The sequence below is a fragment of the Schistocerca nitens genome, chromosome 4, assembly GCF_023898315.1.
Source record: "Schistocerca nitens isolate TAMUIC-IGC-003100 chromosome 4, iqSchNite1.1, whole genome shotgun sequence".
Taxonomy (NCBI): domain Eukaryota; kingdom Metazoa; phylum Arthropoda; class Insecta; order Orthoptera; family Acrididae; genus Schistocerca; species Schistocerca nitens.
In genome coordinates this window covers 289,607,320-289,630,241 of record NC_064617.1, presented here as the reverse complement: position 1 = coordinate 289,630,241, position 22,922 = coordinate 289,607,320, and the positions used below count along the sequence as shown (strand labels likewise).

The 22,922-nt window shown below is 44.8% G+C and overlaps 1 protein-coding gene across 1 annotated transcript in view; it reads right to left on the bottom strand.

The window, feature by feature from the left end:
• Positions 1-6,233: 6,233 nt before the first annotated feature.
• The window catches only part of LOC126252256 (uncharacterized), a 201,811-nt gene continuing 185,122 nt past the window's right edge, over positions 6,234-22,922 (bottom strand). The window contains exon 4 of the mRNA XM_049953129.1: positions 6,234-6,825. Within this exon, the coding sequence (XP_049809086.1) occupies positions 6,788-6,825 (38 nt within the window). The 3' untranslated portion in view covers positions 6,234-6,787. The remainder of the gene's footprint in view (positions 6,826-22,922) is intronic.

Here is a 22,922-nt window from a genome sequence, read left to right as displayed (position 1 = left end):
GATAAACATTTTTTTTACTACATCAGTGACATATGTTTACGCAATTACACAGTTGGGTAACTTCACATTTATCAAATTGTATTTTGTATGTACTTTGTGAACTCTTCATATTTTTTCAGAATCATTGTGATACTATGAGAGCTTTGAATGATGTATTTGGTATGGGACATGATATTTAAAGTATGTTTGAGCTGGATGACACTATTTAAATGAGCGGAGAATTTTTTTAGGTTTTGAAGTTATTGCAGAAAGCTACGACGTTTTTGAGATTTGACTGAGGTGTTTTGATGTTATTTTTACGACGACGATGTGTATTATGCTGCTGAGGTATGTTTATGGTCAATAAGCTGATGCTATATGAGGAATTTGATTATGCTATGTAGCTGTTATGATGAAATATTGAAGAAGTGTCGACGAATATTTATATGTGTAATAAGGTAAGGAGTAATGAATAGTGGGTAGGGACTCTGACTTGTGAAAAAGGATGTTGGAAACCAAGAATCGTACTTTAAGAGTTATGAAATGTGTGTAAATGCATGAATGTATCACAATGCCGGCGAAAATTTTTTGGACACTGTTATATTCATAAGATTTTGTATCTACACATTTGCAACGCAAATTCTCGACCTGTGAAATTTTTTATATGAGACTGCCACTGCAGTGGAAACTGCTGTCGTAAATATTTCCATAAGAAAGTTAAGTGACCACCTCCACATAATGCATCGTGGGCACCCAGCTGTGTCAGATGCCTGGAGAAAAAGCCATTGGTGTGTACCTTTTCAGAGGCACAGGTAGAAAAAAAAGGGAGGCCATTATCCTCGCTATTGACATTCCTTTGTAGAAAGCATCGAAAATACGACACGCTCAAACTTGAAAACATATGATTATACTGTGGAGCTCTTAATTTACGATATTTACTAAATTGCCTAATGAAACGATGAGAAACATTTCACGGATATTGTCTTTCTAGTTGAAAGTTTGCTCATTTTGTTTAATATCTAGTTTCTAGCTGCACTGCAGCATTGGTCAAAATAAAATTTTATTAATGTACTAATATAGATATTTTATGCCTACAGATCGAGTAAATAATAATTTTTTTCAAAAAAATGAGGGAGCACAAAAAGACATTTACCTTCATAGGAACTGCATTCATAATTTTCTTTTCAAGTACTTGGTAATTTATTTTGTAGAATAAGTTGTGGTGCACCACTTTAATGACATAGATATTAAGATGTGAATAGACATTTCCCTTATCTGCATTGTTGTCTTTACTGTAATATTTTTCGGCTTGAGCTTTGTCATGTTTAGATATAAGTTATTGCATTTGCTGCTGCTGTTTGCCAGGCATAATGTTACTGAATTTGACTTTGTATTACGCTGTTAAGCCAGTTTTACTACGGATTTATTTATCTTGTTTGCTGCACAGTGCCTTATATTAGTTGTAACATTGCAATTGCTTGGCCAATTTCCATTTTTTTTGTCATTGCTGTTTGTGTTAACTGTCTTGTGCTGCTGCATTGCCTCATCCCTTAGTTTAGCACCTTAGCTCAGTAGATTTAAGTTAGCTTAAGACGGAGTAGGCTATATAAGAGAACAAGTTGTGATGAATTGGAAGAAATGCATTGAGAAGCTATAAGAAAATGGTTTGGCCAAAAAAGTATTTTGAAAGAGGATATGAACCAAAAAAGTAGGGTTTAGGGACAACAGGTTTAGGTAGGATTTTCTTGGAAATAAATGATGAAGTAAGATAATGGAAAATAAATAATGAGGTAAGAAATATGTGAACATATATAACCCTGTCCTTTCCTTTTGTGTTATCCCACTATGTGTTTGTGTACCCTTGTGTATTTGTTTTCTTCCTGTCTCTGTGTAGTTTCATAGAATTTTTTCTTCTTCTAATACTAAGCTACATTCACTATGATGAGGAATACTGTTATCCTCAAATATAATTGGCATTAATAATATGTTATTTACCTTGTAAATATGCTTAGACATTATTTATTCTGTTTTGTTTTAATGCTTATGTGTAAAGTTGATGTTTCAAAAGTTATTCTGATCTTTTATGTATTTACTTATCTCATAATTCCTGTAACACTGATGTATATGTTTATTTCTATTATTTTGTAAAGCCTGTATTACTACAAATGTTATCTATATTATTATGTTTTTAATGATGTATTTTGTACCTTTGTTATTGTATTCTTATGTTATAAAATTGTAATTGACAGCAGTTCATCAAATTAAGTAACTTGTAAGTTCCATTTCACTGCACACGTTTCTGTTGGTCATACTATATGGACAATATGTGAGACGTAGGGACTGTTAGTGTTTGCACGTGTGTTAATAATACAGCAAGGGACTGGAGAACAGCATTGCTGGTTCTAAGGACAATTCCAAAAACTTTGTGAGTGCACAAGTGGTGGTTTATGGACTTGCTATATTGTCCGCAAGACTCTTTGATGGTGATTGTGCACCTGCACAGTTGCAACAGATGGCTGCTGGCCGTCTCTACAAGGACTACAGTGGGTCTGCACGTTTGATGGCCCACCAATAACGTAATCTCTACCAGGACTACAGTGGGTCTACTCTGTGATGACCTACCTACCAGTATTCTTCAAAACTTCGACTGACTCTGCGGTGGGTTTGCTCTGTTGTGACCCATTACCTGTCTGCATGTCAAGAGTCAGCACTGTCTATCTGTTGGAGGGACAACACTACTTCTTCAAGACTGCATGGAAATCCACTACTCCCGTGTGCATTTTCTTTTACTGCTCAGACTTTTAGAAAAACACTGCTATTTTACTGTGATGAATGAGCAGGACTGTCCTTAAGGACTGTGAGAAAATTGTAGCATTTGACCAACATTGTATCAATAAGTGTGTGCATTTGATATCTTTGTTATTGTAATTATGAAAAATTTTATCAAATCATTATTGACCACTGCCCAAAACAATTTGTAAAATTTTTGTGGGGAGAATGGGGGCTATGTAAGTAGGCTGTTTATGTTTTCTTATTGGCAACGTTACGTAGCGCTCTGTATGAAAATAACTGGCTGTTCTGTGTGCAGTCTGTGGCTAGTTTGCATTGTTGTCTGCCATTGTAGTGTTGGGCAGCTGGATGTGAACAGCGCGTAGCGTTGCGCAGTTGGAGGTGAGCCGCCAGCAGTGGTGGATGTGGGGAGAGAAATGGCGGAGTTTTGATATTTGTAAGAATGGATGTTATGAACTCTTACATATATTATGACTTTTGATGACTATTAAGGTAAATACATTGTTTGTTCTCTATCAAAATCTTTCATTTGCTAACTATGCCTATCAGTAGTTAGTGCCTTCAGTAGTTTGAATCTTTTATTTAGCTGGCAGTAGTGGCGCTCGCTGTATTGCAGTAGTTCGAGTAACGAAGATTTTTGGTGAGGTAAGTGATCTGTGAAAGGTATAGGTTAATGTTAGTCAGGGCCATTCTTTTGTAGGGATTTTTGAAAGTCAGATTGCGTTGCGCTAAAAATATTGTGTGTCAGTTTAAGCACAGTCATGTATAATTGTTCAAAGGGGACGTTTCAACCACGAGACGTTGAACAGCATGGATAATAGCAAGCGACGTCTCCTCGTTAGCAGCTTTTGATACTACAGAACAACTGCAGCTAACAAATGTTGTTATAGACACTAAGGATCCAAGATGGCGACACTCCCAGTCACATAACCATGACGTCACTTCTGGTCATACCTCCTAAATTTAGAAGGGTGGTATGTGCTCTGCCTGTCGAGTACGACTCCTAATCCCACATCGCATAATCTGAGGCACCACATGGCATAATCCGGATGCCATATGTACACTGGCCCAATAGGGCTTCCAGAGAAGTCAGGAATTCTGTTTTGCTTTCGTATGGGCTATACAAACGTGTTACGATCCTACTACCATGGCTCGGAGTTAATTCGATGTCTGCTATCATGATGACCTGAAATATGCCATCGACAACCGAAAGGCAACAATATTGACGCTACTGGACTTCAGCAAAACTTTTGACACTGTTAACTTTGACATATTGCTCAGAAAAATGCAACAGCTTAATTTCTCAGATAGAGCAATGAGATGGTTTGAAAGCTACTTAAAAGACAGACAGCAATGTGTTGTCTGCGTAAATGAAAAATCTTCCTGGAAACATGTTTCCTCGGGAGTGCCACAAGGATCAGTTTTAGGACCAATTTTGTTTTCTTTATATGTCAACGATATTTCGTCGATTCTGTCCTCCTGTAAACATCATTTCTATGCCGACGACCTCCAGCTCTACCTAATCGTCAGCCCTGAAGATATAAACACTGCAATCGCTCAGATGAATGATGATCTGTCTTCAGTAGCGACATGGGCGAAAAACCTGGGACTTAAACTAAATGCAAAAAAGACGCAAGTAATCTTAATAGCCCATCAGAAACTAAGAAGTTTAGATTTCCGCGAACGGCTACCTCCTATTCTGCTCTACGGTACTCCAATACCATATCAGAAAACAGTTAAGAACTTGGGTGTAACTTTGGATGAGCATCTCAACTGGGCGGAGAATACAGTACCAGTGTGCCGGAAGACGTCTGCTTGTCTCTATGCTCTCAAAAAGTTTCGGAACATATTTCCACAGGACTTGAAACGCCAGCTCGTGCAAGCACTCGTTCTGCCGAACCTCCACTATTGTGATGTGATTCAACAAGGCATGAGTAGTGAAAACAAAAGACGGCTAGAGCTAACCATGAATGCCTGTGTGCGTTACACCTGCAACATTCGCCGATATGATCATGTTAGTGCTTCATACTCCGAGCTAGGGTGGCTGCGGCCGGACAAATTGCGTGACTACCACACTCTATGTCTACTTCACCGACTCCTCGTCGCGCAAGCACCCCAGTACCTTGCTTCAGAGATTAAAAACCTGTCATGCCATCATAATCGAAACACGAGGTCACTCTTATTTGGTATCCTAACTGTTCCCACTCACAAAACAAAAACTTTTGCAAACTCCTTCTCAGTTGCCGATGTCCGCCTCTGGAACAAACTGCCTCTTACCTTGCGCAAAATTCAATCCCCTGCTGCTTTTAAGAAGAAGTTGAAGCATTTCCTACTATCGTTCTCATGTCGTTCTCCACAAAATTAATGTACAAGGCCAATCCTCTCATCTGTCAAATAGAAAAGCTAGCGTCTCCAATCTTGCTCCTGAGATGCCTTCCTCTTCATCTATCTGTATTAGCCATGCAATCTTCTTTTACTTTATATTTCCTTAATTATCTTTCATCATGTCTCTATTCTTCTCCTCCCTTCACCATCAGTCTCCCTCATACTCCCTGCTGCTAGCACTCCTATCAAACATCTATCTCTTCAATAATGTCTAATTATAACAGTACTTATGATCTACGAATATAAACTCTATATGTATGTATTTTTTCAAGGTGTGCCTTTGTAATCGTTTATTTCACTTTTTGTACTAGATGTAGTTTAAAATACCTACTAAAACATATGAATGTAAAATAATTAGAATGGCTGGTTAGATGTAAGAGAGGGCCTGATGACCTTAAACTTACCAAGTTAAATAAATAAATAACGACGCCAAAAACTGGGACAGTACTCTAGAATCGGTCACACTAGGATTTCACATGTGGTTTGCTTTACATATACGTGGCCAACTTCATTCCAGGCCGAAAGCGCCACGGGATTGTTGTGTACAGAAGGCAATGATAGTCGGTGCAGCTCAACCGTCTTTCTGTGAGCCGCCTAATAATGGTCCTCGTGGTCCCTGAAGCACCAGTTGCACGTCGGATCGATGATAATGGTGAATCCGGGGCTCTGAGCGCCTCTCTGACGATTACTGCGTCCTCTCATTCTGTTGTCTCTCTAGGTCGACCCCTTCCTTCTTTACGCTGTGTTCAATGATGGATCACCCATACCTGCCAACATTGTCGAATAGTGGCATCGCTCCTATTCAAATGTCGAGCGATTCGCCGAGTACTTCAATCGGCTTCTTTGAGCCCAACTACACGTTCTCTCTCAAATGCTGATGTAGCGTGCGTGATGTCTGGCGATTTTATAGGATAGGACGCGGAAGGACTGGACGAGTGGGGACTGAACATCATTAGTCAAGAGCTCGTAGACTGAACAGCATTTATTAAGAATGAAAACCAAGTTCAAAACAAATGCAAACAAGAAGCAACGCAGTTACTTTCTTTAAGTTTAGGGGAACAGCAAGTTCAACTGCAAACTGAATAGTGAATATTTAAATACCAAGTAACAAATTTCTTCCTTAAGAATGATCAGTTAAATTTTAAATAGAACAGATATTAGCTTTAAATTAATTGTGAAATACTAAATGGGAAAATTGCAGCACAATTTAAATTTCTAATAGGCTTTCAAACAGAAATGCAAGTAGTCGAATTTTAACAGAGTAGAAAGTACTTTAAGCATCCTGAATTAAAGAATAAACACCAAAAAACGTTAATAATGCATAACAGATTTCGCAAAATCAGCTACTAAAGCCTGAGGTTGACTGCGCAAAAAGTTGGTTCAAATGGCTCTGAGCACTATGGGACTTAACTTCTGAGGTCATCAGTCCCCTAGAACTTAGAACTACTTAAACCTAACTAATCTAAGGACATCACACACATCCATGCCCGAGGCAGGATTCGAACCTGCGACCGTAGCGGTCGCGCGGTTCCAGACTGAAGTGCCTAGAACCGCTCGGCCACTCCGGCAGGCGACTGCGCAACCAAGGAGAGTGAACAAGATTGGCGCTGACGTCACCGGAGACCGGAACACCTCACAGTAGTCTGGCCAAGACATCCAAATTAGCTCCTTCTAAAACAAAGAAAGTACAAATTTTAAATCAAAGAGCTGATACATATAATCATACTGCAGTAATATTCCGATCTCAGTGACCTACAGGCTAGGCTAAGTAATTTATTTTTCTTTCGACAGCTGAGAAGGAAAAACCAGTATGTATACTAAACACAATGTCCGCAGTTCAATCAACACTTTCACTCTTGAGCAAGAATTCAACAACCATGAGTGTATCCAAAATATACAACAGAAAGTGATGTTACTGGTCCATGAGCAACATAACGCCTCTCAAATAAGAAGCAAACAATAATCAATACACATATCCCACATGAGCGCTAAGAAGGAAGCAGTTAAATTTCAGCGCTAGCTGGTAAGATGTCCAATAACAAACATTAAACCTGTAAGGCAGCAAGATGTTATACACATACGTCAGGGGGAAAACAGTAAATGAATACTCAAGCGCACACTTACACAAACACAGTAGCGGAGACGAAAATGAGAATTCTGTAGCATGACAACCGCTCTAGGAAGTACTTCACTCGAGAAATGAAGGATCACTGGAAGACTGCTTCCGGCTGCAAGACGCTGGCCGCTATCATTCCTGGAACTGGAAGGCGACAGCAAAATTCGCCCCTCGGCTCGCAGCCGTCCGCCTGCTGCCAGCTGTCATCTCCTGGCTCCATACGATCTCGCTGTTCTAGTCCCCTAACTCGCAACTTTTCGCCTTCCGCCAAGACACGCCCTCCGTATCCGCCAGTCCAGCACAGCGACAAATTTAGGACTCCCGGAAAGGCCGGCACCACTCAGGTTACATTTGAGAGACCGGACACACCCGGCAGCTCGCTAACCACACTACTTCATTCCTGCTCGCCGGTTCATCTCCAAGAGAGAGAGGTGTGAGGTCGAATGATTTGAGCACGGGCGCAAGCTCGCAGTTCCCCGGTCGCTAGACGGTGCGCTTGGTACAGGCCAGCCCGTCGCTGGGGCGCCGTAAGGCACGGAATCTAGCACCAGGGAGTATCGCTTCTGGTTGGGCGTGCCCACGACAGGCCTCACATAGGGGACTGAGGCGCCACACATAGCCTTTCCTTCCCAAGTGGCTCTTTCCGCCTTACTGTGATGCCAGACGTTCAGCTCGCATTTCTCGGGCCCGCCCGGATGTTGACTTGTGTCAAAAGGGAGAGCTGAGACCCAACCCGAGGTGAAAGCTAAGGGTGAGTGGCACAGGGGGGGCAGTGTCCATGGACCGAAGATCTGTCCCTTGGAGGGTAGGGTTGGGCGAGGCTGCTAGGCTGCGGGGGGGGGGGGGGAGGGGGGAGGTGTTGCTCACTGTGTGTGTGACCCCTCTGTGCTGCTGCTCCTCTCCCCCTCTCAGAGTGGAGCACAGGCTAGCAAGTGCTCTGCATGCCGGCGACCTCGTTTGTCGGCGTGGGATCTCGGCGCGAGTTGGCAAGGGCGCTTCGCCAAGCCCGTGGGTAACCGGGGCATGTTCCGCCAAACCCAGGAGACGGTAACGTCGCTTGGGCCAGGTTAGCTGGGTCTAGACCGCTGAACGACTGAGTGACCGGCTCACCACCTGAGTAGGTTTGGGTCCTTGGTCGAGAGGTGGAAGCTCGGGCTAGTAGGCAGCGAAGGACGAGAGGTGCATCTGCTTCTCCGGAGTACAGGGTGTACTTGCCGAGGAGCGTCGACTGAGGTCATCAATGCTATCTGCCCCGATAGCTGAATGGTCAGCATGATGGACTGCAGTCCTAAGGGGCCCGGGTTCGATTCCCGGCTGGGTTGGGGATTTTCTCTGGTCAGGGACTGTGTGTTGTGTTGTCTTCATCATAATGTCATCCCCATCTGGTGTGCAGGTCGCTCAATATGGCGTCGAATGTAATAAGACCTGCACCAAGGCAGTCGGACCTGCCCCATAAGGGGCCTCCCAGCCAATGACTCCAAACGCTCATTTCCATAGCATTTTTTCATCGATGACGGGGCCACTGAGGAGGACCAGTACGTTGACGATGGCTTGCTGAACACGGCAGCTCAGGAGTGCCCTTGGCCTTGGGACAAGGTTGGTGGCTGGTGGGCGAGCTGCAGCAGCCCCCCCCCCCCCACCCCATTCCAGAGGAGTCAGTCTGGGGCAAAAGACAGGCTCCCATATTTTTCACTCGTCTACAATCATGGCTGAAAAAGAGGTGAGTGACTTGAGTGTGTTATTCAGGTGTTCGATGCTTACTCTTCCTAGCCCAGAAGAGGGCCTGGGACAGAACGTAGAAAATGTTACAGACTGGCACACTAAAATCAACCACTTACTAGATTCTAGAGTTAAGAATGGCAGGATAAGTAATAAAGCAGTCCTATCAATCAAAAAAGAGCTCGCTGCCAGGGCCATCTCTAGCGCGAAGCTCGAGGGGCGTTTGGAGGAATCAGAAAAGGAAAATTAGAGGCAACGAAAACAGCCAACCAAAACATGGGCTGATGTGTTCGCAAAGGGGCCACCAAATCAAAAACTACTAAGGAAATCTTCACAACAAATGTGAACCCTGCAAAAGATAAAATTAAAATGAATAAGGTCAAGGCGATTAAAAATGCCTCCACGGAGGAGAATATGTCGTACCTGTTGCAATAAATGAAAATGACATACATGAGACAATTAATCAACAAAACTTTGAGGAAAATGAATTTAGAAACCTTTAAAAATGAGTTTAAACTGTGTTTTAAAACAGGACTTCGGGAACGCGATGTCGTGCACCACGTTGCTGAAGTCTCGGGGAATATGTGGCGCAGGCTCACCGCTATGGGCAGAGTATAATGGGTTTCAATGCAATTAAGGTCAGGGACTATTTAGTAGTTCCCTGGTGCCACAACTGTGGCGACTTAGACCACGTACACAAACATTGTGAATGAAAGCCGGCTTGTTCCATGTGCAGAGCTGAAGACCATACAAGGGAAACCTGCGGCAAAACGGGGATATGTATCCCATGCACGCTGAGAGGTAAGAAAAGCTGCAACACCACAGGAAGAAACTGCCCTACCTACAGGATGCTAGAGCAAAGGTTCATTGCAAGACCTGACTGTGTCTGAAGCCACATCTGTACACAGGAAGCCTAAGAGAAAGTCCCCGAGCAAAAGGTGAGGTGAGCAGTACGAGTTCACCTACAGATCCATCTTTCCCGAAAGGTTTGGGAGTAGAACCCATAACGGCATACCAAAACCTAGAACATTCAATGCAATTAGCGCACCTGGAGGAGCTGGCTGTTCTCACTACATCTCTGAGACATGTGGTGCGTGTCGGTCATGAGTACGGTCGGGACGTCACCTTCTCGGCGATGCAGGCTGTGGACAGGATACAGCTCAAAACGATGAATCTCCCCACTGACTTCGGAGCCCTGCGACACTTAGTTAAAAAGATTTTCGAAAGACGGAATGCAAAATTTGATTTAGACGAGTTGTATAATCAACTGTCATCACAAATGGGAGACTAACGCATGACTGGAGCAAAAACTGGCCGGAATCCCACATCAGAACATATTTTCCACACGAACCTTTTAAACGTAGGACAGATCAACGTACATAATAGTAAACTAGTCATGCAGGAACTCCGAAGAGTGGTGGAGGAGAGAGGATTGGATGTGCTCTGTCTACAGGAGCCATACTCCCAAGCTGGACGAATCCCCTTCGCAGCAGCCAACTGGCAGGTAATCCACAGTGAAGTGGAACCAAGAGCTGCAGGTATGATCACCAACAGGGCGCTGAGAGCCACGGTTCTCGCACAGTTCTCTGATGGCCACTGCAACGTCATGGAAATACAATCACCTGTTGGAGTGTTGTACGTTATCAACATGTACTTCCAGTACAGTAGAGGAATCGAAGAATTCTTGGACAAATTAATTCAAGTGGCCACGGTGTTGCGGGGGCGTAGACTTGTCATTAGAGGAGATATAAATCCGAAGCCCCCCCTGTGGTTCAGCGGCACCCGAGACGACCGAGGAGAAAAAGCTGAAGAGTCCATAATGACACTATAACTAATGGTCACCAATAAGCAAGGGCACCCCCTACCTACACAGGTGGTGGGGGTGAAGGCACAAATATTGATGTTACCTTGGTGACGCCTAACCTCGTGACCAAGGTAACAGATTGGACAGTCTGGGATCAGATCAGGACCAGTGACCATAACCTAATTACATCATCACTTGGAGATAGAGTGTGCCGCTGAGACATGTGGTGGGAAATACAGTACAACTATAACAGTACTGATTGGGATTGCTTGGCGAGGGAGTGTGACATGCCGACATTGCCAGGAGGTGATGAAAATGTGGATGAATACGCCGAGGAGCTGGTGAAAGCAATCATCATGGCGGCAAAGTAGCTGTACCAACCAGGAGGAGAGCCGTTGCGACTTCCCCGTCACCATTGTCAGCCGAATTGGGACAGATGCGCCAGTCTGTAAGGAGGGTGAGGAGGTACTTCCAGCAAAGTGTCGTCTGGGAAGAAAAGCAAATATACAGGGAGGCAAAAGATCAATTTTAACAGGAGCTGAGGGCAGTCAGGCTGGGAAGCTGGGAAAAATATTTGCAAAGCAAATTGCCTACGGACCCACGGTGCATCCCGTACAAGTTAGTACGGCAAACGATACGATCACCTGTGGTGTTGTCTACCGTCAGGGACGGGGACCGGATGACGGAAACTTGGTAGGAGACTGCCGAGGTCCTTCTCCAGGTCCTGTTGCCTGACGATAGAGAGGAAGATGACTCAGAAGTACAACAACGAATTAGAAGGGAAGACCAACAGGACTACGAAAACAACAGTATAGTTTATCCCTTCTCTGAAGAGGAGGTGGGCGCCCAGATAAAGGCCCTTAAGAAGGGCAAAGGTCCTGGCCAAGACGGAATTACAGCGAAAGTGGTGCAATTCCTGGCCCCCCAGCTGCTGGAACCTCTCACTAAGTTATTCAATGACTGCCTACGCCTTAGAAAATTCCCCTCCATTTGGAAAAAGGCAAATGTAGTAATAATCAAGAATGGTTCAGATAAAGATCCAAAGGATGCCAAATCGTACAGTCCTGTCTGTTTACTGGACCTGCTGGAGAAACTTTTTGAGATGTTGCTGGCAGACAGACTGGCAGCACACCGCATGCTGTGTGGGATGAGTGACGGGCAGTTCGGTTTTCGGCGGGGGAGATCGGCGTCTGACGCCATCGCCCTGGCCGCGGAGGTCTGTGACTCAGCCCCACACAAATACATTGTTGGCATCATGGTGGACATCAATGGCGTCTTTGACGACCTGTGGTGGCCTGCACTCTTCTCCCACTTGAGGGAGAAGTAGTGTCCAGGGCCGCTATATGGCTGTCTTAGAAGCTATTGTGAGGAAAGGGAGGTCTGGCTATCGTCCCCTAGCTTGAGAATAAGTAAAAAGAGTACAAAGGGGTGTCCACAGGGCTCTGTCCTGGGGCCTCTCTTTTGGGACTAATATGGAACCTGTCTTGGATAACTTGCAGAACAGCGACGTTGTGCTAGAGGGCATAGCCTAACGTAGACGACCTCCTCCTGCTGGTTGGCGGTCGTAGCCTCGAGGATCTGGAACCGAAAATCGAAAGGGCAATATCCATCCTAACAACAAGGTGCCGTATAACCAAACTGACGATCTTACCTAGCAAGTGCACATACCTTCTACTGAAGGGGCAACTCTAAGGTATCCAACAGTGCGAATAGATGGCTCACCAGTTCTTCGGCGCAGTGAGGCCCGATATCCAGGTGTAGTCGTCGACGAGAGGTGGAACTATGCATCACACATTGACAATGTGACGCAAAGATCCCTAGAAACACTTAATAACCTAAATGGAGTTGGACATAAACGTTTCCACCTGCCACCAGATTTAATAAAACTTTACCATAATTGTATTCTGACATCAGTTGTAGGATACGGGTCAGGAGTCTGTGCTCATAGGCTCACTAGGGTCATGCCCGCTACGGCCGTAAGAAGAGGGCAGCGAAATATGCTCTTGCATCTGTAGGGGCATATAGGACAACTCCGGGGGGAGTATTATTTGTACTAATGGGACTCTGTCCTCTTGATATAAAAATCAGAGAACAGGTTGCATGGTACTGGGTAAAAAAGGAAAAGAGATAGTCGAACTAGTGGGGATTCACGTAGGGTATAAGTCTAAAATTAAACGAAGGGGGGAGGAACTTTGGCAGGAACAGTGGGATAACGACGAGACGGCTCGTAGAACACACGAACTGCTGCCCAAAATTATGGAGCGATTACAGCTCAAATACTTCAAACCATCGAAAGGACTGCTGCACTTCCTTTCTGGACATGGACGCTGCCCGGCATACCCATGCCGGTTTGGGAAGCGGGCAACACCAACATGCGACTGTGGGGCCATACAAGGCACCCCAGACCATGTGGTGTATGAGTGCCACCTTTTCGACAACTGCCAAATCACAACATGTGCCACCTGCACAGGCAAGAGGACCATTTTCAAACCCTAAACAAACTTGCCTATGAAATATCGAGCAAAGTTTTAAAAGATTTATTAAGGAACAATCAATAACGGGCTAAACCCGGTTTAGACTCCGTGCACCTGTCCTGTTCCGCCGCGGCGTGGACATGCTCAGCCGTTTCACGGCTGGGATCCGCCACGTCTGGAACTAGGGGTAGGGTGCACGTTTAAACTGATCAAGACACTCACCGGACATGGCAGTAGGAATAAGTAGGATAAGATAGAATAACCCCGTTAGCAGAGAACTGCAGCGATTCAAATATGTTGGGCCAGCACGATACCAGGGGCATGCCCACTGGGATTAACTCGGTGGGCACGGCCAAAACGTGGGTTTATAACACGCTGGCACACCTGTAACGCTGCAGGTAGAGTAGAGTAGTTACTAAATTAATAGATAAAGAATACTATCAACTCAAGAACGTAGCAATAAAAGAAATATGTCAAATAAGACACCAGTAGAACTTAGAAATGCCCATAGTGAAAATAGAAATAACAAATTTTCCTAGTTACTAATTAAGATGAGCTGTAGTATTGTAAATAAGAATATACAGGATGGTCCATTGATTGTGACCGGGCCAAATATCTTACGAAATGGTTCAAATGGCTCTGATTACTATGGGACTCAACTGCTGAGGTCATAAGTCCCCTAGAACTTAGAACTACTTAAACCTAACTAACCTAAGGACAACACACACATCCATGCCCGAGGCAGGATTCGAACCTGCGACCGTAGCGGTCGCGCGGTTCCAGACTGTAGCGCCAGAACCGCTCGGCCACCAGCGGCCGGCAAATATCTTACGAAATAAGCGTCAAACGAAAAAACTACAGAGAACGAAAGTTGTCTAGCTTGAAAAGGGAAACCAGATGGCACTATGGTTGGCCCGCTAGATGGCGCTGCCATAGGTCAAACGGATATCAACTGCGTTTTTTTAAACAGGAACTCCAATTTTTTATTACATATTCGTGTAGTAAGTAAAGAAATATGAATGTTTTAGTTGGACCACTTTTTTCGCTTTGTGAGAGGTGGCGCTGTAATAGTCGCAAACATATGGCTCACAATTTTAGGAGAACCGTTGGTAACAGGTAGGTTTTTTAAATTAAAATACAGAACGTAGGTACGTTTGAACATTTTATTTTGGTTGTTCCAATGTGACACATGTACTTTTGTGAACTTATCATTTCTGAGAACGCATGCTGTTACAGCGTGAATATATGTAAATACCACATTAATGCAATAAATGCTCAAAATGATGTCCGTCAACCTCAATGCATTTGACAATACGTGTAACGACATTCCTGTCAACAGCTAGTAGTTTGCATGTTCGCACATGCATTGACAATGCGCTGACGCATGTTGTCAGGCGTTGTCGGTGGATCACGAGGATCCTTCAACTTTCCCCACAGAAAGATATCCGGACACGTCAGATCCGGTGAACGTGCGGGCCATGGTATGGTGCTTCGACGACCAGTCCACCTGTCATGAAATATGCTATTCATTACCGCTTCTACCGCACGGGGGCTATGTGCCGGACGTCCATAACGTTGGAAGTACATCGTCGTTCTGTCATGCAGTGAAACATCTTGTAGTAACATCGATAGAACATTACGTATGAGATCAGCATACATTGCGCCATTTAGATTGCCATCACTAAAATTGGGGCCAATTATCCTTCCTCCCATAATGCCGCACCACACAGTAGACTAACCCGCCAAGGTCGCTGATGTTCCACTTGTCGCAGCCATCGTGGATTTTCCGTTGCCCAATAGTGAATATTATCATCATTTGTTGCAGGTCGTGGTTGACGTTTCACATGTGGCTGAACACTTCCAGTTTCCTTAAATAACGTAACTATCCGGTGAACGGTCCGGACACTTGGATGATGTCGTCCAGGATACCGAGCAGCATACACAGCACACGCCCGTTGGGCACTTTGATCACAATAGCCACACATCAACACGATATCAACATTTTTCGCAGTTGGTAAACGGTCCATTTTAACACGGGTAATGTATCACGAAGCAAATACCGTCGGCACTGGCGGAATGTTACGTGGTACCACGTACTTATACGTTTGTGACTATTACAGCGCCATCTATCACAAAGCGAAAAAAGTGGTCGAACTAAAACATTCATATTTCTTTACGTGCCACACGAATATGTAGTAAAAAACGCAGTTGATATCCGTTTGACCTATGGCAGCGCCAGCTAGCGGGCCAATCATAGAGCCATCTGGTTTCCCTCTGCAAGCTCGACAGGTTTCGTTCTTTGTAGTTTTTTCATTTGACGCTTAATTCGTGAGATATTTGGCCCGGTAACGATCAATGGACCACCCTGTATATTAGGACCCACTAATGTATTAGGTGGTGGGTTAACATGCATCACGTAGTTTGAAAAAGTACGATTTTTTTTAAAAAAAAAAAGAGAGAGCGAGAGAGGAAGAGAGAGAGAGAGAGAGGGGAGAGAGAGAGAGAGAGAGAGAGAGAGAGAGAGCGGCCGCCAGAGCGTCAGTCCCGTAGCCGCGCCCCTCTGGACAGACACCGTCCACCTGCAAGCCGGAAGCGACCTATTGATCGCGGCGCGGCTCAGCTGACATTTGACATTTCCGTATATTATTCACACACCTGTTTGCGAGGCGTAGTTACTGGCCAACTGAGTACACAGAATGAAATTCGCAAAGATTTTATGCCCTGGGATCGACATGTCCCCTGTTTACCATACTTGCCGGCTGTGCGATGAAATTACACTGCAGCGACACACATTCATTATTCGGCCGCGAAAGTTTACAACTTTGCATTTTCCGTCGATATCTGCGTGAATATCAGTTTGTGACCAATTTGCGTAGCTCCTTCGTGGTGCGTTTTTTATGCAGGGTGTACATAAAGTCTGGGAACACTTTCAATTACACTACTGGCCATTAAAATTGCTACACCACGAAGATGACGTGCTACAGACGCGAAATTTAACCGACAGGAAGAAGATGCTGTGGTATGCAAATGATTAGCTTTTCAGAGCATTCACACAACGTTGGCGCCGGTGGCGACACCTACAACGTGCTGTTTCCATCCGATTTCTCATACACAAACAGCAGTTAACCGGCGTTGCCTGGTGAAACGTTGTTGTGATGCCTCGTGTAAGGAGGAGAAATGCGTACCATCACGTTTCCGACTTTGATAAAGGTCGGATTGTAGCCTATCGCGATTGCGGTTTATCGTATCGCGACACTGCTGCTCGCGTTGGTCGAGATCCAATGACTGTTAGCAAAATATGGAATAGGTGGGTTCAGGAGGGTAATACGGAGCGCCGTGCTAGATCCCAACGGCCTCGTATCACTAGCAGTCGAGATGACAGGCATCTTATCCGCATGGCTGTAACGGATCGTGCAGCCACGTCTCGATCCCTGAGTCAACAGATGGGGACGTTTGCAAAACAACAACCATTGGCACGAACAGTTCGACGTTTGCAGCAGAATATACTATCAGCTAGGAGACCATGGCTGCAGTTACTCTTCACGATGCATCACAGACAGGAGCGCCTGCGATGGTGTAGTCAACGACGCACCTGGGTGCACGAATGGCAAAACGTCATTTTTTCGGATGAATCCAGGTTCTATTTACAGCATCATGATGATCGCATTGGTGTTTTGCGACATCACGGTGAACGCACATTGGAAGCGTGTATTCGTCATCTCCATACTGGCGTACCACCTGGCGTGACGGTATGGGATGCCATTGGTTACACGTCTCGGTCACCTCTTGTTGCATTGACGGCGCTTTGAACAGTGGACGTTACATTTAAGATGTGTTACGATCCGTGGCTCTACCCTTCATTCGATCCCTGCGGAACCCTATATTTCAGCAGGACAATGCACGACTCCTTGTTGCTGGTCCTGAACGGGCCTTTCTGGACACAGAAAAATGTTCGACTGCTGCCCTGGCCAGCACGTTCTCCAGATCTCTCACCAATTGAAAACGTCTGGTCAATGGTGGCCGAGCAACTGGCTTGTCACAATACGCCAGTCACTACTCTTGATGAACTTTGGTATCGTGTTGAAGCTGCATTGGCAGCTGTACCAGTACACGCCATCCAAGCTCTGTTTGACTTAATGCTCAGGCGTACCAAGGCCGTTATTATGGCCTGAGGTGGTTGTTCTGGATACTGATATCTCAGGATCTATGCACCCAAACTGCGTGAAAATGTAATCACATGTCAGTTCTAGTATAATATATTTGTCCAATGAATACCCGTTTATCATCTGCATTTCTTCTTGGTGCAGCAATTTTAATGGCCAGTAGTGCATTTATTGCACAAGAACTAAACATTGTACAGGTGTCATACATATTGTATTTTGAAGAGAAACTCTGAACGTTTTCTTTACAAACATTTGGTATGCGAACCATGAGTGACCCGGCAGACGTAAATACGGTAATCGAATTCTTGCTATAGCCGTCCCAGCATGGCATCGTCGACTGTGGCAGTCGCTTCCCCTATTCTCTTCCCGGAACTCTGCTACATCACTTGGTAGAGGCGGTACATACACTAGATCTTTAATGTCTCCCCACAGAAAAAAGTCACACGGAGTGAGATCGGGTGATGGGGGACGTCATTTCATGAAACAGTTGTCCCCTTCAGTAGCACGGCCGATCCATCGATGCGGCAGCTCGCTACGTTTGCGACTAGCGCTGACTATCGGCAAATTTCCAAACTACGTTGTGGCGGTACACGCGAAAAAAAAAAGCACGGTTTCTCTTCAAAATGACATATGTATGATATTTGTACAATGTTTGGTTCTTGTGCAATAAATTATTGAAAGTGTTCACGGACTTATTGTATTGTCTTAGGGTGTGCTTCGTACTGAAAACAGTCACGACTCAAAAGCGCACTTCCGCAGTTAACTCGTTCAGTGGAACTTTTTTGCTTCTATTATCGTGTACTTTCCTCCTGCTTAGATGAGTGGTAACGTGCTTACCTACCACGCAGCGAGCCCGGGTTCGATTCCCGACAGCTTTGGAGATTTTCTCCGCACGTGGACTAGGTGCTGTGCTGTCCTCATCATCATCATCAACGTGCAAGTTGCCCTATGTCGCGTCACACGAAATAAGAGTTGCAATACGGGAGCCAAACTTCCCCGGACAAGGCCTCCCGGTCAACAATGCCATACAATCATTTAATTTTTTTGTCGTATACTTTCACCCTTTTTAATTTTCGGTATTTATTATGGTACAAACTGTACAGATGTCTAGAAGGGAGCTATAGACACTCACTGAAGGTCTTTCATGTGTACTGAATGAGTAATGTTGACAGAATAAGCCTGATTCTTCTTTGTCTCTTGTGGTGTGCCACAAAGGTCTGACGTGTGTCCAGTTGTAATTGTAATCGTGGGAAAGTGGGGGAGGACGGGTGGTCTGGGTATCTACCTCTAGGTGTTCGGAAAGCTACAGAGAGCCCAGAGCTTTACATCTATTAACTATTTTTAAGACGTTTGAATGATAGAAAGGGGAGTTCAATGTACAGAAGCTTCACTTTATGACGAGATTAATATTATCTCCCCTCTTACAAGTGTGTGAGAGAGGGTAACACCATCTTTATTATGAATTACGGGTTTCCTTCATTTGTGATTAATTTCCTTTTCTGAGTATGTTTCTGTTGCATTGTAACAAGGGAAGGTGAGAAATGTCATTTTTTTCTGCATTGCGCACCTTATGTATTGCCGTCTTAAACATATTGTCGTGAAGTTGCCAATGAAACGTGTCCCTAGTGCTATAGCACATTAAAAAATGTAGTGTAGGATGTACATGTTCCATATCTTTCTAGTGTGTGCAAGAGCGCAACATGTTATGGACAAGGGAGGACAGCTTGCCCTCTCTCCTGCACCTTCTCCACCCTAAAAAGAAATGATTCATGCGAACCGAGCTCTCAGACTGCTGCGGCGCTCAGACAGAATTTATCAATTTATCATATATCCATAATATGCGTAACGGATATTGACCAGCTGCAAATGTACTCGAAGCCACTCGTAATGAATTCTCGAAACTATTTTGCCGTTCGCCACTATTTTCCTTGCAACTGAGAATGACAGACGGCACTCTGTTGTTGCAAATTGTTATTAGCGCAATACTCGCAATTTGCAAGATTTTTTGGTGTAACAAGTGTGAGTAAAAGCTAAAATCAATGAGATTATATAAAGTATTTGCACAAATGGCGATTTTTTCCATCATGTACAAACTCTAGGGATTGATCGATGAGAGGATACGGAACAAAAAAGGTCTATTGAACTTATGTCCGGAAACGCACGGTTTCCATGATAGAGACCCTTTATTCAGTCATACGTTGTTACAGAGACGGCGGTCTAATACGCGCTGTATCATGCACCCATAGTTACAAAAAAAAATGGTTCAAATGGCTCTGAGCACTATGGGACTCAACTGCTGAGGTCATTAGTCCCCTAGAACTTAGAACTAGTTAAACCTAACTAACCTAAGTACATCACAAACATCCATGCCCGAGGCAGGATTCGAACCTGCGACCGTAGCGGTCTTGCGGTTCCAGACTGCAGTGCCTTTAACCGCACGGCCACTTCGGCCGGCTACCACAGTTACAGTGTGCATGGTTTCCTAGAGGGTGGTACTGTTCTTCGTACATCATGCCCTAGCGCCCTCTGCTGCCAGAGTAATTGGCCATGTTCTCTTGCAGACTCACCTTGTAGTGGATGTTACACAGCGTTGTACATAATAGTTCAGTATTCGAATCGATATGGTGTTTATTTACGGAAAGGCAAATGGCAACGGGCGGCGGGCAGCGGGGTTGTATCAGGAGACCAATCGCCGCCGAGAACAATCGAGGCACTCAATGTTTGCAACAGTGTTTCGCCGTTTGTCTGATACAGAGTCGTTTCAGGAAGCAGGAAAAATGAAGAAGGGACCCAAATGTTCGGACACCAGATTTAGTGGAAAATGTGTTAACACTGTGCAAGTCGACCACCGTTTCAGTACCAGACAGTTGGCCCGCCAGTACAAGGTAAGCCAGACGACTGTGTGGAACATTCTCCATGGCAATTATTACTACCCTTATCGCTTAAAATGTGTGCAGGGCTTACTAGCGACAGACTATCCACATCGGGAGCAGTTTTGTCACTGGTTTTTCACCAGGCAACCACTATTTCGGGATTTGTCTCATCCATCCTACTCACAGATGAGGCCACCTTTACACAGAGTGGTATCCTCAACTTCCATAACAGTCATTTGTGGGATAGTATGCAGAACCCCCTTGATATGGTGACAGCGAATCATCAGCATAGGTGCATCCGGAATGTTTGGGCCGGGACAATTGGCGACTGTATTTTGGGACCAGTCTTCCTTCCACGTCGCCTAACAGGCCGGAACTATCGGCGTTTCTTGCGGGTGAATTCGCCTCACCTGCTGGAAGAAATGCCATTGATGATTCGAAGGGTTATGTGGCTGCTATATGATGGTGCAGCATCCCACTTCGCCGTTAGCGTCCGGACTCATCTCAATCGTGTCTTCCCAGGTCGATGGATCGACAGAGAGGTCTATCTAAATGTATCGTGTGTGCAGAGTCCATTCCAGATGTGGACACACGGGAGCAGCCTATTCATGCTGCCTTTGGCACTGTTCGGATGCAGCTTGACCGATGTGAACGTGTCAGACAGAACACACTACGGCGCGTATACGCATGGGTTGACGCCCGTGGAAATCATTTTCAACACATACTGGAACTATGGCTGCATGGTTCAGCGTGTATTAGACTCCAATCTCTGCAACAATGTATGATTGAATAAATGATCACTAGCACGGAAACCATGCATTTCCGGATATAAGTTCATTTGACGTTTATTGTTCCGTATCCCCTCATCGATCAGTCCCTAGAGTTTGTATACGGTGGAAAAAATCAAAATGTGCATCTGGACGTTACAGTACTGACACGAGCATAAAGTAGTAGCATCAGTATGTTTCGTTATTAATAATAACACAGTTTTTCAATAGTTTTCAATTTTATTTTGTACAAACTTTTCTTCGTTTATTGCACCACTTCCAGCAAACAGACATGAACTGCTCCTCATCCCCCCCCCCCACCTCCACTGCCTCGGATCATGGCTACATAGGTAGGAATGATCATCAAAATAAAATAAGAGAAATCAGAGCTCGAACAGAAAGGTTTAGGTGTTCGTATATACCGCGCGCTGTTCGGGAGTGGAATGGTAGAGAGATAGTATGATTGTGGTTCGATGAACCCTCTGCCAAGCACTTAAATGTGAGTTGTAGAGTAATCATGTAGATGTAGATGTAGAATGTGTGAGTTTCTTGCTGTATACATATCGACTATGTCGGTCGGACTCTACTACTTTCCCTTGTTCTTAGATCTTTTCAGGGCCACCGGACGTATATTTGAAGAGCAGAGTTGTGAATGTTCAAGCAAGCAGACCGCGGGAGTTATTTGCTGATGAAAGGTGTCGGTTGATCTAGATTCTCGTCTCGTTTCTTGTAATGGTTTCACTGAAGACTAATACAGTCGTCGTCTGCGTGTTACGTCTAGTTTGCGATGTTGCTGTCTTGGCGATTTACCTTCGCGTTGTATTTGTGTCGAAAAGTTGTCAATACTCAAACATCATCTTCTGTATATGAAAATGATTGTATCTTTGTTTATCCCGTAACAGTTCCTGTATCATTCATCGGACAGCGACGAAACTTGTGTGAGTTGGCGTACGTACACCTCTGAGGGTTTTTCAAGGTAACATAGAAGCATAACTCAAAGCCTGGACGCATTTCTACAAAATTTTGTATGTACGTTATTCATTTCACGTCCTACATGCATAATTAGTTGCAAAAAAAACTGCGGGCTGGTACATCTCTCCCACCCACATGGTTGGGAGTAGGGATTAGAAGCCCCGTGACCTGTAAAAATATACGATAACGACAGATATTAGTATCGGATGTATAGTTTTAAGGATTTCTAGGGTCATAGGCGACAGTCGCGATGACGTCCAAGCCCTTGAATCGTGGATGGTGGGGGCGGGGGCGGGGGCGGGGGGGGGCGGCGAGGGGGGGGGGTACAAAGATAGACGTACCAGCGTCCGTCTGTTAGGCGTGAGAAGAGCTTGGTATACGTTACACTTACGACATAGAAAAAATTACTACGACTGTAAGGTACCATTACGGCTTAGGGTGGACTGAAAAGGGATGAACACGTGAGCAATTTCAATTAAATTTTATATATACAAGATTTACTACTTGTATTAAAATGTTGTGGGGATAAGACAGCCTGGTAGACGCCGAGCTCGGGGAAGATCAGTTGGATTCCGTAGAAATGTTGGAACTCGTGAGGTAATACTGATCCTACGACTTATCTTAGAAAATACACTCCTGGAAATGGAAAAAAGAACACATTGACACCGGTGTGTCAGACCCACCATACTTGCTCCGGACACTGCGAGAGGGCTGTACAAGCAATGATCACACGCACGGCACAGCGGACACACCAGGACCCGCGGTGTTGGCCGTCGAATGGCGCTAGCTGCGCAGCATTTGTGCACCGCCGCCGTCAGTGTCAGCCAGTTTGCCGTGGCATACGGAGCTCCATCGCAGTCTTTAACACTGGTAGCATGCC